Source organism: Heterodontus francisci, chromosome 2 (genome assembly GCF_036365525.1).
Source record: "Heterodontus francisci isolate sHetFra1 chromosome 2, sHetFra1.hap1, whole genome shotgun sequence".
NCBI classification, from domain to species: domain Eukaryota; kingdom Metazoa; phylum Chordata; class Chondrichthyes; order Heterodontiformes; family Heterodontidae; genus Heterodontus; species Heterodontus francisci.
The window spans coordinates 19953317-19967198 of NC_090372.1; the positions used below are offsets into that span (position 1 = coordinate 19953317).

The 13882-nt window shown below is 41.0% G+C and overlaps 1 protein-coding gene across 7 annotated transcripts in view; it reads right to left on the reverse strand.

Moving 5' to 3' along the window:
• Positions 1–13882, reverse strand: part of fhod3b (formin homology 2 domain containing 3b) — a 603766-nt gene that overhangs the window by 125231 nt on the left and 464653 nt on the right. For 6 of the 7 annotated variants that reach the window (XM_068055443.1, XM_068055407.1, XM_068055426.1 and 3 more), the window contains one exon: positions 1837–1962. The exons of the other annotated variant lie outside the window; for it this stretch is intronic. In XM_068055443.1, the coding sequence (XP_067911544.1) occupies positions 1837–1962 (126 nt within the window). The remainder of the gene's footprint in view (positions 1–1836; positions 1963–13882) is intronic. 7 annotated transcript variants of the gene reach the window in all.

A 13882-nucleotide genomic window follows, 5' to 3' on the forward strand; every position in this document is an offset into this window, starting at 1 on the left:
TTATACTGCTGCTACACACTCAAAGTCAAGGCTGTGCTCAAGCAGAATTCTCAACTTATGTTACTTTTGGAAGAGACTTCAACTATCTATTGACTGTATAAAAAGGTCATTGTGTAACACTGTGTTTGCTACCTAGTCACTTATGTGGTGTAGTGACACAGTGTGATCTAATTGCTATTTGGTTGACAAGATTTGGCAATTTGGCAAATGCTGAAGCTAATAAGCATTAAGCAGATAGTAAGATGATGTAGGGTGGGAGGAGTATTGTGTTGAGCATAAACACCAGCAGAGACTAGAATCATCTGTTTCTGTGCTGTAAATTTTATGTAATTCTAATCAATAAAATACGATAGTTTTTTCAAATGGGCATGCTCACTACAAAATGGTCCCAAATTCAGCACTACTTGGCAAACAGATTAATTGGAGAGCATTAACTGGTAGCATCGTACGTACACGAGGCTTTATAGATAAAATGAACTCAGATGAAATGTGTTCTTCAAATGGAAACATTTAGCGGATGAGGAAGTACAGGACCTATCATAGATGAGTGGCAAGGCTACATGAATAAAATGCACTTATAAGTATACTTGATTCATAAACAACTGTCTAAATCTATTTTAACATGCAGGAAAATAACAGGCCTTGTAAATATTGTGAGCTTACAACGTGTCAAATATATACCATTGTAAAACATGTATCCCTGTAAAACAGTCCTCTAAAGCATGTTTCATAATAAATGTGTACATCAGCAAAGCTTCAAACTCCGCAAAATGTATAATTTCCACAGGCACATCCCCCATTATTAATTGCTATGACAGCCTGTACTTTATGGGTCTGTTTCTTTATGTCACATAGCATTATACTTATTGTTCACCTATCAACCAGAATCTTTAAAAAAAAAATTCATGGGATGTGAGCATCACTGGCAAGGCCAGCATTTATTGCCCATCCCTAATTGCTCGAGAAGGTGGTGCTGATTAACTGAATGATTTGCTCGGCCATAAGAGTCAATCACACTGCTGTGGGTCTGGAGCCACATATAGGCCAGACCCAGTAAGGATGGCAGATTTCCTCCCTTAAAGAACATTAATGAACCAGATGGGTTTTATGACAATCTAGTAATTTTCTAGTCATCATTACTGTTACTGCATTTTTAGTTCAGATTTATTTAGTTAATTGAATTTAAATTGCCCAGTTACCATGGTGAAATTTGCACTCATGTCTCCGGCTCAATATACAGGCCTCAGGATTACTAATCCAGTAACATAACCACTCTGCTACCGTAACCCAATACATGTTACATCTGAATCCTTTGATCACAGACTATTCCATTCGAATACAAAACAGCATGATTGCTTGTGAATTGCAATACAATTTAGTGGACACTCTTTTGGGGCATGGAGAAAAAAATTGAAGAGCCAAGAGGAGAACTGCAGACACACTTTTAAGCATTTGTCTGTTGCTATCCCATGGTCCAATATAATGGCCTTATCTGGTTGCCTAGCTCAATGACACTTGGGCCAGAAGGTTGAAAATCTTCAAAGCAAACACAAGGTGAGGGTAAAGAGCTCAAAATAAAAAAGGATTTGAATTTTGAAATAAAAAAAGCCATAAATTCTGCAAATCTGTAATGGCAGAACATGTTAGAAATACAGAACTGTCAGCATCTGAAGAGAGAAAGGGCAGATTAACATTTCATGCTCAGTCCTTCTATAGAACTGGAAATGGAAAGCAGACGGTGAATCCAATATGGACAGGCCTGCTGTGTATTTCCAACAACTGCTATTTATAGTTGTGTTTTGAGGGGTAATTCCTGGTGGGAATAATTGCACAAACCTGTCAGATTTTGCCTCAGGAGCAGGCGAGATAGAGGTCTTGTAGCGAGAGTTGGTGGCGGTGGAAGTACTGAGCCCAGAGTAAGATCGAGAACCCGAGTAAGCACTGCTGCCATAGCTGCTGTATCTGCAGGACAAGTGAGACAAAGGAGACACAGAAAAAGAGAGAGAGAAAAGCAACAGTTAGCTGGGAAGCATGCTAACAGCCCCATCACTCAGTGCACAGTGCAACAGAAGCAGCACATAAGAGACAGTCATGGTTATATCAGACAAAATAGAAAAGTAGCAGGATATGCATGCAGAATGCAGTGTATTAAATTGCCACTGTTATGATATTTTCCACACTGACATGCCTACTTTAAAATTCGGTGCGAATGCTCCTACCAGTCATCCTGGCGACAGATACATCAGTTTTGCAGCAATAATGCCGAACATTATACATCATGCTTGGTCAATGCAGGGGCATAAATCTGATACTATATTAAACACATGATCTAGATGCAGCTGACATGTCACATGTGCGTTCAGGTGTCACTTTGCAACACCCATTATATACATTAGCTTTATTTAACAGTATGGCATGATCACTGCTGATGTTACAACATTCATATTTTTATCATATCTCTATCTCTGATTTAAGCTTAGTGAGTCAATGTTAAAGTGGCTTGCAACTTTGTGTTATTTATCCATATTTAACATCTGATCACATATACAGGTACATACTTTAGACTAAGAATAAGATACAAATCCAAAGACCAAATGGTGGTGACCAACTGGAGTATCAACCAAGGGCTAGTGAAGGCTATTCTTTAGGCCAAGTGTCCTCCAATAACTCCTCCTACATGTTGTCAATGTGCCTTAAGCTGATAAATGTATAAAATGAAAAGTGCGATTTTATGATGAAATATTTTCCCAGAACAATAGCCAAGAGAAAAAGTTGCTTTTGGTTGCAGCATTTCATCAGATTGTGGCCACGTCAATGATCTTAAAAGTCATGGATGGCAAACCAATTTGGCAATGCCAGAGTCGGGGTGCTTGATTTACAAATCAGAACTGCGTTTGGTTCACAAGTCTTAAATCTGGCAGTTACATTTTTAATGGTTTGATGAATCCTCAGCCCAAATGCCAAAGAGGAAATGCCCCAATATCTGAGCTCCTGAGTGACAGATTGCATATTGAGTAAGATATCGCACCCACTGGTCCATTAAGCCTGTGACATCATACTGTTATATCAGAATTCAACTGTTTTCAATCACAACTTAATGTGCCTTTCAGTTCTTCAGATTTTATTCAAATAAAAAACAAATCAACTTAAAATAATCTTCAAGGAGCATGGCCTTTAACACAAAGTGGCAAACCATCTGTGTTTGGGGTAGTTTAGGTCTGAACAATCTATTACACCAAGCACATGGTATTATTTGATCACATTAGAATATGAATGAAGAGCAGCTACCATCCCTTCAGCGACAGAAGGAGCCTTTATAAAAGTTCCTCAATTTTCTGCTGAACCTTGAGTAGAGGAATAGTAATGAAGTCTATTATGAGGTAGAAGTGATAGATGCTCACTGCCTGAGTGCATCTGATCTCAGAAATACTGTATGTTTTCTTAGACAATATTTCATCCCAATTGTTTTTTCTAAAATGTAATAATCTCCTTACTAACTGTACAGTCGGTCATGAATTCCATGCATGCTTGGTTTTGAATTTAAACAAAAGCCCTATGATTAAGGAGGTCACTGGTAAAGGGATATTACAGCTTTTCATCCTGGGTTAATATTAAATTATATAATCAGGTATATTTGATGAAATGTAATGCAGAAAGCTCAAAAACATAAACATTAATGGAATGCTCAACCAACCCAAAAGTGGGCAGAAGTCATTTTGTTCTCTAAGTGCGGGGGGTGGGGAAGGGGATTGTAGACTCTGTCTTATGAGCTCATGACCTACATTTCTATATAATGCAGAGTCAAGCAGCTATAGCATTCTGGAATGGAACTAAATGAGCCTGCCAGATCACCAAGCTTTCAACATATCATAAAGGACAAAGATTTTTTATAACGTACACTTAAATTCAGCATTTTAGATCATTTAACAAATACCAGCCCTATCACTCCCATGGGTCCATCCTGCAATTAGAAAGCTAACTTGAACAGGCAGATTTCTCCTCGGTATCGCAAGCTAGTTTTGTGACCTAGCCAACAGAAGGTGGTCCAAATTAAGGATTTTATGTGCACAAGTTAAGCAGCCAAATTTCAAACCCGGTCATGATTTTACTGCTTTTACAGAAAGCATGCCGGTGTTTCCATTGTGGCTAGTTGCTGCAGAGTAGAAGCCCCTATCAATATCTGCAGCATGCAGATACATTGCAGGCACAAGGTCTGGCTTCATTACACTGCTGCTGTGGCATGATTCAGGTGCAAGAGGGTGCACAGAATCTCAGTTTAACAATCCTATGGGTAAACATAGTGCAAGTAAAAGCAAAGGGAGATTGTATAAGGAGAAGGTTAGTGTACTGCAAGTTATAGGAGTACAGTATGTTCTTGAAAGAAGGGGCCTCCAGGCCCCCCTCCTTCATTACCTCATTGCATGCTGTTATATTTGTGTGGATTTATGCTCAAAGTGAAGAGTTTCAATCCTGGGAAATGGAATGCCTGCTGATTTTGGAATGTAATGCCAGCAACAGATACTCCTGCATTAAGTATAACACAGCCAGGTAGAGTGAATATCCAACAATGTGGCATGACCCGATTGAAAACAACACCATTATTGCACTAGAGCAGCACCACTCTCATCTACAAGCTGCCCCTTAGCAACATCATCCGAAAACACGGCATCAATTTTCACATGCATGCTGACGATACTCAGCTCAACCTCACCACTACCTCTCTCGACATCGTCAGACAGCTTGTCCAACATCCAGTACTGGATGAGCAGAAATTTCCTCCAGCTAAACATTGGAAGACTGAAGACATTATTTTCAGTCCCAGCCGCAAACTTCACTCCCTAGCCACTGACTCCACCCCTATCCTTGGTAACTGTCTGAGGCTGAATCAGACTGTTCGCAACCTTGGCGACGTATTTGACCTGGAGATGAACTTGCCACCACATATCTGCACCACCTCTAAGACTGCCTATTTCCGCCTCAGAAGCATCACCTGACTCCACCCCTGCGTCAGCTCATCTGCTTCTGAAACACTCATCTATGCCTTTGTCAATTCTCGACTTGACTAGTCCAACACACTCCTGGCTGGCCTCCCATGTTCTACCCTGTGCAAACTTGAGGTAATCCAAACTCTGCTGCCTTTGTCCTAACTTGCTCCAAATCCCTTTTTTTCCCCCATTTGTTTGTGGAATGTGAACATCGCTATCAAGGCCAGCATTTGTTGTCCATCCCTAATTGCCCTCAGGAAGGTGGTAGTGAGCCGCCCTCATACAGGCAAGTGAAGAGTATTCCATCACACTCCTGACTTGTGTCTTTTAGATGGTGGATAGGATTTGGAGAGTCAGGAAGTGAGTTACATGCTGCAGAATTCACAGCCTCTGACATGCTTTTGCATCCACAGTATTTATATGGCTACTCCAGTTAAGTTGCTGGTCAATCGCAGCCCCCAGTATGTTGATGGTGGGGGATTCAGCAATGGTAATGCCATTGAATGTCAAGGGGAGGTGGTTAGATTCCCTTTGTTGAAGATGGTCATTGCCTGGCACTTGTGTGTGTCCAATGTACTTGTCACTTATCAGCCCAAGCCTGAATGTTGTCCAGGTTTTACTGCATGCAGGCACAGACTGCTTCAGTATCTGAGGAGTTGCAAATGGTACTGAACACTGTGCAATCATCCCCACTTCTGACCTTAGGATGGAGTGTAGGTCATTGAAGTAGCTGAAGATGGTTGGGCCAAGGACACTACTCCGAGGAACTCTTGCAGTGATGTCCTGGGGCTGAGATGATTGGCCTCCCACAACCACACTATCTTTCTTTGTATTAGGCATGACTCCAACCAGCGGAGAGCTTTCTCCCTGATTCTCTTTGATTTCAATTTTACTAGGGCTCCTTGATATCACACTCAGTCAAATGCTTCCTTGATGTCATGGACAGTCATGCCTCACTCCACTCCACCTCTGGAATTCATTTCTTTTGTCCATGTTTGGACCAAGACTGTAATGAAGTCTGGAGCCGAATGGCACAGGTGGAACCCAATTTGAGTATTGGTGAGCAGGTTATTGCTAAGCAAGTGCCACTTGATAGCATAGTCGACAACATCTTCCATTACTTTGCTGATGACCGAGACTAGACTGATATGGCAACAATTAGCCGGATTGGATTTGTCCTGCTCTTTGTGGACAGGACATATCTATGCAATTTTCCACATGGTCGGGTAGATGCCTGTGGTGTAGCTGTACTGGAATCATCCTTGTGCTTGCAGACTTGCATTGTCTCCCGGTTAAGCAATGCCTCAATTTTAAAATTCTCATCCTTCCTTACAAATCCTCCATGGCCTCGCCTCCACCATTGGCGACCACACCAGGAGCTGCCAATGCCTTCAGCTCTGCAATTCCCTCCCTAAATCTCTTCACTTCTCTTTCCTCCTTTAAGATGTTCCTTAAAACCTACCTCTTTGAGAAAGCTTTTGGTCATCTGCCCTAATATGCGGTTCTGTGTCAAATTTAGTTTTGTAATGCTCTTGTGACGTTTTATGATGTTAAAAGTGCTATATAAATACCAGTTGTTGTTACTGCATCAGAACATTTCTTTTTCCCATCCCAACCATTCTTGTGGTATTTCTGCATAAGATTGGCAATTAATGCTAAATTATGGGCAATTTAATACTGTGGACTCAAACTCGACAACAATTTGCTTACGACTGCCCAAAGTCAAATCACATCGGATCCTTACAGCAAGCAGAAGAGTACTAGATTTAAACCTACAACCTAAAATGAAGGGCACTTCCAGTTCTGTTCGCCACACTTTAGAAAGGATGTGAGGGTCATTGAGAGGGTGCAGAGTAGAATTACCAGAATAGTTCCAGGGATGGGGGATTTTAGTTCCAAGGACAGGTTGGAAAAGCTGGGGTTGTTCTCCTTGGAGCAAAGGAGATTGAGGGGAGATTTGATGGAGGTGTACAAGATTATGACAGGCTTAGATAAGTTAGACAAAGAAATGTTATTCCCATCAACTGATGGTATAAAGACTAGGGGACACAGATTTAACATTTTGTGCAAGAGATGCAGAGAGGCTATGAGGGAAAAATATTTTTATCCAGCGAGTGGTAATGACCTAGAACTCGCTGCCTACGAGGGTGGGGAAAGCAGAGATGATCAATGATTTCAAAAGGAAATTGGATGGGCACTTGAGGGAAATAAACTTGTCGGCTTCGGGGATAGTGCCGGGGAATGGGACTGTCTGGAATGCTTTACAGGGAGCTGGCATCGATTTGATGGGCCGAATGGCCTCCTTCTGTGCTTTAATGACTCTATGGCAGTGTGCTGGCCCACACGCCACCTCCTTTAGATTGAATATTTTACTTGACAATCGCAGCTTTTCAAAGCTCTTGGAGGGCTTTTCGCATAGTTAGCATGACCCGGGTCATTAACAGCAAAGAACTTAACAGAAGCCGAGCTATTCCACGAACAGGCTTTGGCAGTGCAGTGGGGGTGGGGTGGGGGTGGGGGGGGTGGGGGGGGGGGGGGGAGGAAGGTTGCTTGTGTCATTTCATCAGGTGACCTGCAAAAAACTGCAATGTTGGGGTAGGGGGTGGGAAGAGTTATTTCATGCCAAAATAGTCCTAACCTAGGTAGGTTTGGTGTAGTGTGTGTTATATATAAACCCTTGCCTCACCAGCAAGGTTCAAAAGAGAGGGAAGCAGTTGAAAGGGAACTAGTTAGTATGATGCAGCTAAGAACAGAATGAGATGGCTGTCTGAAGTGCTGTGTGCGCTTCGGACACAAAAATCTAGCAATGATGGAATGGCATTAAATTGCATGTTCAGCCAAATCTCCTGAAACTGGAAGGGGAAAAGAGATTGTAATTTCTAAGGTGCATGTCTGCCATATGGGAACTGCAAGGGAGAGAGCAAGCATGACGGACAACATAGTTACACAAATATTTCTATTTTGAAAGCTCCCCTATATCATAATCCACAAAGATTAAAAACATAAAACCACAGAATATTACAACAGCATCATTTCACTGCTTGATATAAGAATGGAATGAGTTTCACATTGAAAACTGTGACATCACTAGGGGGCAGTAGACCCATGCATTGCTCCAGCTAAACCCTGGGTTCTCAACAAACTGCTTCATCCAATTGTCCCATCAGCTTTATGGCACAGCATCTTCTATTTAATTGTGAGAATGTTGTGTCTACATAATAAACATTGTAAATCGCTCCAATAAATAAACAGCCATGCACATACACTGGGAGAATCAGAGGTAAAGGTGAGCAGTGTGTTCACAGATTTGGAAACATTAGTGAATGCAAGACTTCAATGTGAGAGATCTAGACTGCCACTACATTATAAAAAGGTTCAAACTGCAGTGATATCATACATGTGACTCATTGCAGAAACACAGGGCTGAATTTTATTGGCCCTCTTGAGACGGTAACGGATGCGGGATGGCCCATAAAATTGTGTGGGAAGCCGCCTACCTTATTTTATCAGCTTATATCCAGGCTTGCAAACTCTGCTGAACCCAACAGGAGAGTCACTTGGGACACCACAATCTCCTGTCTGAGGAGCAGTGACCTTCCACCTTTTTTGCTGCTGGTGGTAATTCCTAGCATATGCCTGGGTTTCTCACCATGCAAAGCAAGAGAAAACAAGGGAACACTGCTCAGCATTTGATGTGACAGGGAAACTCCCTTGTTTAAGCTAAAGACCAGAGAGAGAAAGGAAAAGAGGGCGTATTGTCACTTGCAGGTCTATGCTACATGTGATGGACACAACTTAACAACATTTTACATTTATAAGGCACAAGCCCACACCTCAGCTAACAACCAAGGTTTTTCCATTTAGACAGATCTGTACACTATGCTTGTATACAACAATTTGCATTCATACATTTCCTTTCATATAGTACAACATCCCAAGGGCCTCATCAGCAGAGATTAACAAAATTTGACACAGAACCACATGAGGAGATATTGGGACAGGTAACCAAAAGTTTGATCAAAGAGGTAGGTTTTAAAGAGCATCTCAAAGGACAAAGAAGTAGAGAGGCAGAGGGGTTTAGGGAGGGAATTCCAGAGCATGGATGCCAAAGGTGGAGCTAAGTAAATAAGGGAAGCAAAAGAGGACAGAATTGGAGGAGTACAGGGCTGGAGAAGGTTACAGAGATAGGAAGGGGAGAGGCCGTGGACAGATTTGAAAAAAGAGGTGAGAATTTTAAAATTGAGTTGCTGCCAAACCGAAAGCCAATGCAGGTCTGCGAGCACAGGGGAGGTGGTGAATGGGACTTTATGCCAGTTAGGACGCGGCTAACAAAGTTTTGGATGGACTTAAGTTTATGAAGGGTGCAAAGTGGGAGGAAGGCCAAGAGGTTGCACAAGGATTACACATTATTGCACTTGGGAACATCTCAGAAGAAACTTGATGAACCTAGTACTACTGTTCGCAAGAAACCATAATCTCAGTATGTTCGAGTTATGTAACAATGATATTTGGACATCCTTGACTTATGGAGAGTCACATTCTTTGACACTAAAGGAGTCATACTGACCACATCTAACCCTGCAAACATTCTTACACTCCATTAGAACTGAGATTCATAAATGACTACAGTGAAGTAAATTACTACCCAACAACAACACAAGATGCCCTCACTCCAATAGTACTATCAGTGCCACAAAGCAAGGTCAACATTCATTCTTGGACATGAAAATAACACATTCTAATTCACAATTTTGTGTGGTCACAGCCCCTGTACACTGACTACTAACCATATACTGGCCATTGTATAAGTGTGATTGGCACATATAAACAGGTTTTTTTCTGCTATCTCATTATCTAACTTGAAAATTCCTTCCACAGAAACTCTGATAAGACCCCTGATATTTCAATCTTAGTTGTTCATCGTTTTTCCTGCGTATATTAGAATTTTCTTTGTGACCGGTTTTCTGGTGAAGGGGAGCAACTGAATGGCTCTATAACCATTTCGGACCCGACTCTGTATTTTATGTCCTCTGGGTTTCTGTCAAGTTGCACAATGCGAATGCGCTTTCCATTACAAATCTCTAAAGATGTCCACGATTATCAGGATGGCTAGAAAAAGGAAAGAACAGCACGAGAAGGGATTTGAATTTAACAATTAATCACCTGCCAACTAGAATTTACCATGAGTTTAACCCTCTACAAAACTTGTGGCTTTACTTGGTTGACAGGGTATAGAATTATTCCAAAGCACAAACATCAGCAGGCTGGTAAAAAAAAAATTCAAATGTCTAAGCACATGTGCCGACAGAAAGTTGTACTTTACAATTAGAAATAAACTGAATCCATTGGGAGAGCTAGACATTTTCATTTTAGCATTAGTGTTGCATAAGTCCTATTATTATTACTTCAAAATAATTCTGTATGTTATAGTTCTGAAATAGTTGGGTTCATTCATCATGCCATCCCTACGGATGAAATACATAAGCATGGATCCAACATGTGTCTGTATTGCCTTACCTCTCAAAGGTGTCAAACTTCAAAATAAATATGTTTATAGAGCAAAAAATCGTGTTTCATTCAAATAATCATTGCTGAGAACTCAAATATTCTCTATCAATTAATTCCATTATGCTAATTGGATACCAATAAAAAAAAAGCTCCATTCATTAGAAAAGGTGAAATTACCAACCAACAAGCACTAAACCATCAACCAAATTGTTCAATTTGTTTGAAAACTCCTATGAGGAAAGTACCACGAGAATGACCAAAGCTCACATTTTCTTCAAGTCCTTTGAAGAGATATGTTGTTTCCCCAGTGTATGAGTTAAAATTTTACCATTACAAATTACATATGTATGACAAAACACACTACATACACTCACAGAATTAGCCACTGTATGCTTTTCAACCTGAGGCTCATGGCTTAAGCTCTGCTTTATTCCCAAAGCTTCTGTTCTTTAACTGGCACTTCCAGTCTCAGATGTCAAATCATGTGTTTGTGTGCAATGCATCATAGGAGCTGTAGTTTTCACCACCATTCTGTGGCATTGCAAGTGCCAAATGAAAATCAACAACATTTTTACAAACAGCAGCAAGAATTCATTGAAAATTCTATGTTTTTTAAATGTGTGTTTTTTTTCTATGTATTGTTTTCTGTAATATTGACAAATTCTGTGTAAGAGATGCATCATGAGAGTCACAGTTCTTCTGCACCTTTCAATGTTATGATCTGTAATATTCTTCCCTTGTATTAGCCATACCACACAGCGATGTAGTAAATTTATTGTAATGACAGCAATGGGTATACTGCTGCCGTGTGCAGAAAGCGTCAGAAGCCATGTTACTAGCCCCAAGCTACCTGTGAGAATCAGAATGAAAGGTTTACTGTTGTGAATTATGGATGAACCTTTCATTTTTCAGGTGTAATGGCTGTAGCCCACTGGAAGATTTTGACGTTGGTGTTTTGTTTTGGTGACATTGAAACATCAGAGAAATAAGAAAAAAATGAAGTATTTCCACCTTTAGCAGAATTTTCCTAACTAGAGGCTCAATGTGACTCAAATGGATAAAACTAACTGCTACCTGCATTATCATATAATCAGAAACTAATGACCAGAAGATTCACCCTATTTTGTTCCCAGGTTAAGTGGATATCCATTGTTTCCACGAGAAACTTGTCATTTTGAAACCAGGACCTAGATAGACTGCATCACGGACCATCTTTAAACTTACAAACATGCCAACGGAACAACTGCACTCCATATATCTGAATGTTTAAAATCCGTGCCAGCCAGATTTAAGAACCCGCCATCTAAAAATCTCTAAGCCAGATATCCCTCGCTAAAAGAATTTTATTTGAAATGGAACCACCATATTTGAAAAGGTATTAGAATTTTTGTTGCCCATCCTTAATTGCCCTTAACAACTGAGTGGCTTGCTAGGCCATTTCAGAGGACAATCGACACTCAACCACATTGCTGCGGGTCTGGAGTCATATGTAGGCCAGACCAGGTAAGGATGGCAGATTTCCTTCCCTAAAGGACATTAATGAATCAAATGGGTTTTTACAACAATCAAAGATAGCTTTCAATTCCAGATTTTTGTGAATGAATTGAATTAATTAATTGACTTTAAATTTCACCAGCTGCCATGGCAGGATTTGAACTCATGTCTCCAGGGCACTAGCCTGGACCTCTGGATTACTAGTTCAGTAACATTACCACTACGTCACCATATCCCCATAATATGCATATTATCAAGGAATCTGAAGCTATTGCATTTATCAACTGTTTTAATATGAAGCTGGTCACTAAAATGTTGCTACAGTCCACCCAGATATACAACAAATGTTTGCCTGAAGTACTTCAAGCACTTGGACATGCACTTGAAGTACTATAACCTACACAGCTATGAACTAAGAGCTAGAAAGTAGGATTAGGCTGGACAGCTATTTTTCAGCTGGCACAGACATGATGGGCCAAATGGCCTCTTTCTGTACTGGAAATTTTCTATGTTTCTGTGCTGACGTTGAATGATGCAAACAATTTAATTCAATGTGCTTAGGTTTCCCTGAAAGGTGAAAACCCTGATGTGTATAAGGAACCAACATTTGCTGTACTCTGCACTCTGACAGGCAAAGTATTGATGGGGTTCTTAAATCAGCTTTAAGGTTGCCCCAGCATGATCAAAGTCATAGGGAGAGAGGAACAGGAGTTGACCATTTGGTCCCTTGAGTCTGTTTGCCATTCATTAGACCATAGCGGACCTGTATCTCAACTTCATTTATCCGCCCCAGTTTCCATAACCCTGAATACCCATGCCCATCAATCTCAGTTTTGAAATTTTCAATTTACCTAGACTCCATAGCTTTTTGGGGAGAAAGTTCCAGACCTCCACTACCCTTTGTGTAAAATGGCTCCTGGCATCACCCTTGAATGGCCTAACTGTAATTTTAAGGTTATACCCCCTTGTTCTAGACTCCCCCACAAGAGGGGATACCTTTTTTTTATCGACTGTATTAAATGCTTTAATTATCTTAGACATCTCAATTTCCTATACTCAATGAAATACCAACTTAACCTGCGTGACCTGTCCACATAACTTAATCCTTTTAGCCCCAGTATCATTTGGTGATTTACTGCATCAGGCATGCAAACCTTGCTTAAATATGCACATAGTTTGAAATGAAAATATGTTGCAGTTTGCTGGCAATGTGACAGATTACAAGAGTCATCCCAAATAAGGCAAAACAAATGGGATTTAGTTGGCATCTTGCCCAGATGAGATGCATCCCAGGCTGCTATGTGAGGCAAGGGAGGAGATAGCAGGGGCTGTGACACAAATGTTCAAATCCTCTCTGGCCACGAGAGATGTGCCAGAGGACTGGAGGGCAGCGAATGTGGTACCATTATTCCAGAAGGTTAATAGGGACAAACCAGGTAATTACAGGCCAGTGAGTCTAACATCAGTGGTAGGGAAACTATTTGAAAAAATTCTGAGGGACAGGATTAATCTCCACTTGGAGAGGCAGTGATTAATCAAGGATAGTCAGCATGGCTTTGTCAGGGGGAGATCACGTCTAACAAATTTGACTGAATTTTTCGAGGAGGTGACTAGATGTGTAGATGAGGGTAAAGCAGTTGATACAGTCTACATGGACTTCAGTAAGGCTTTGGATAAGGTCCCGCATGGGAGATTGGTTAAGAAGGTAAGAGCCCATAGGATCCAGGACAATTTGGAAAATTGGATCCAAAATTGGCTTAGTGGCAGAAGGCAGAGGGTGATGGTTGAGGGTTGTTTTTGCGATTGGAAGGCTGTGACCAGTGGTGTACCACAGGGATTGGTGCAGGGAGCCTTGCTGCTGGTAGTGTACAACAACGATTTAGATGTGAATACAG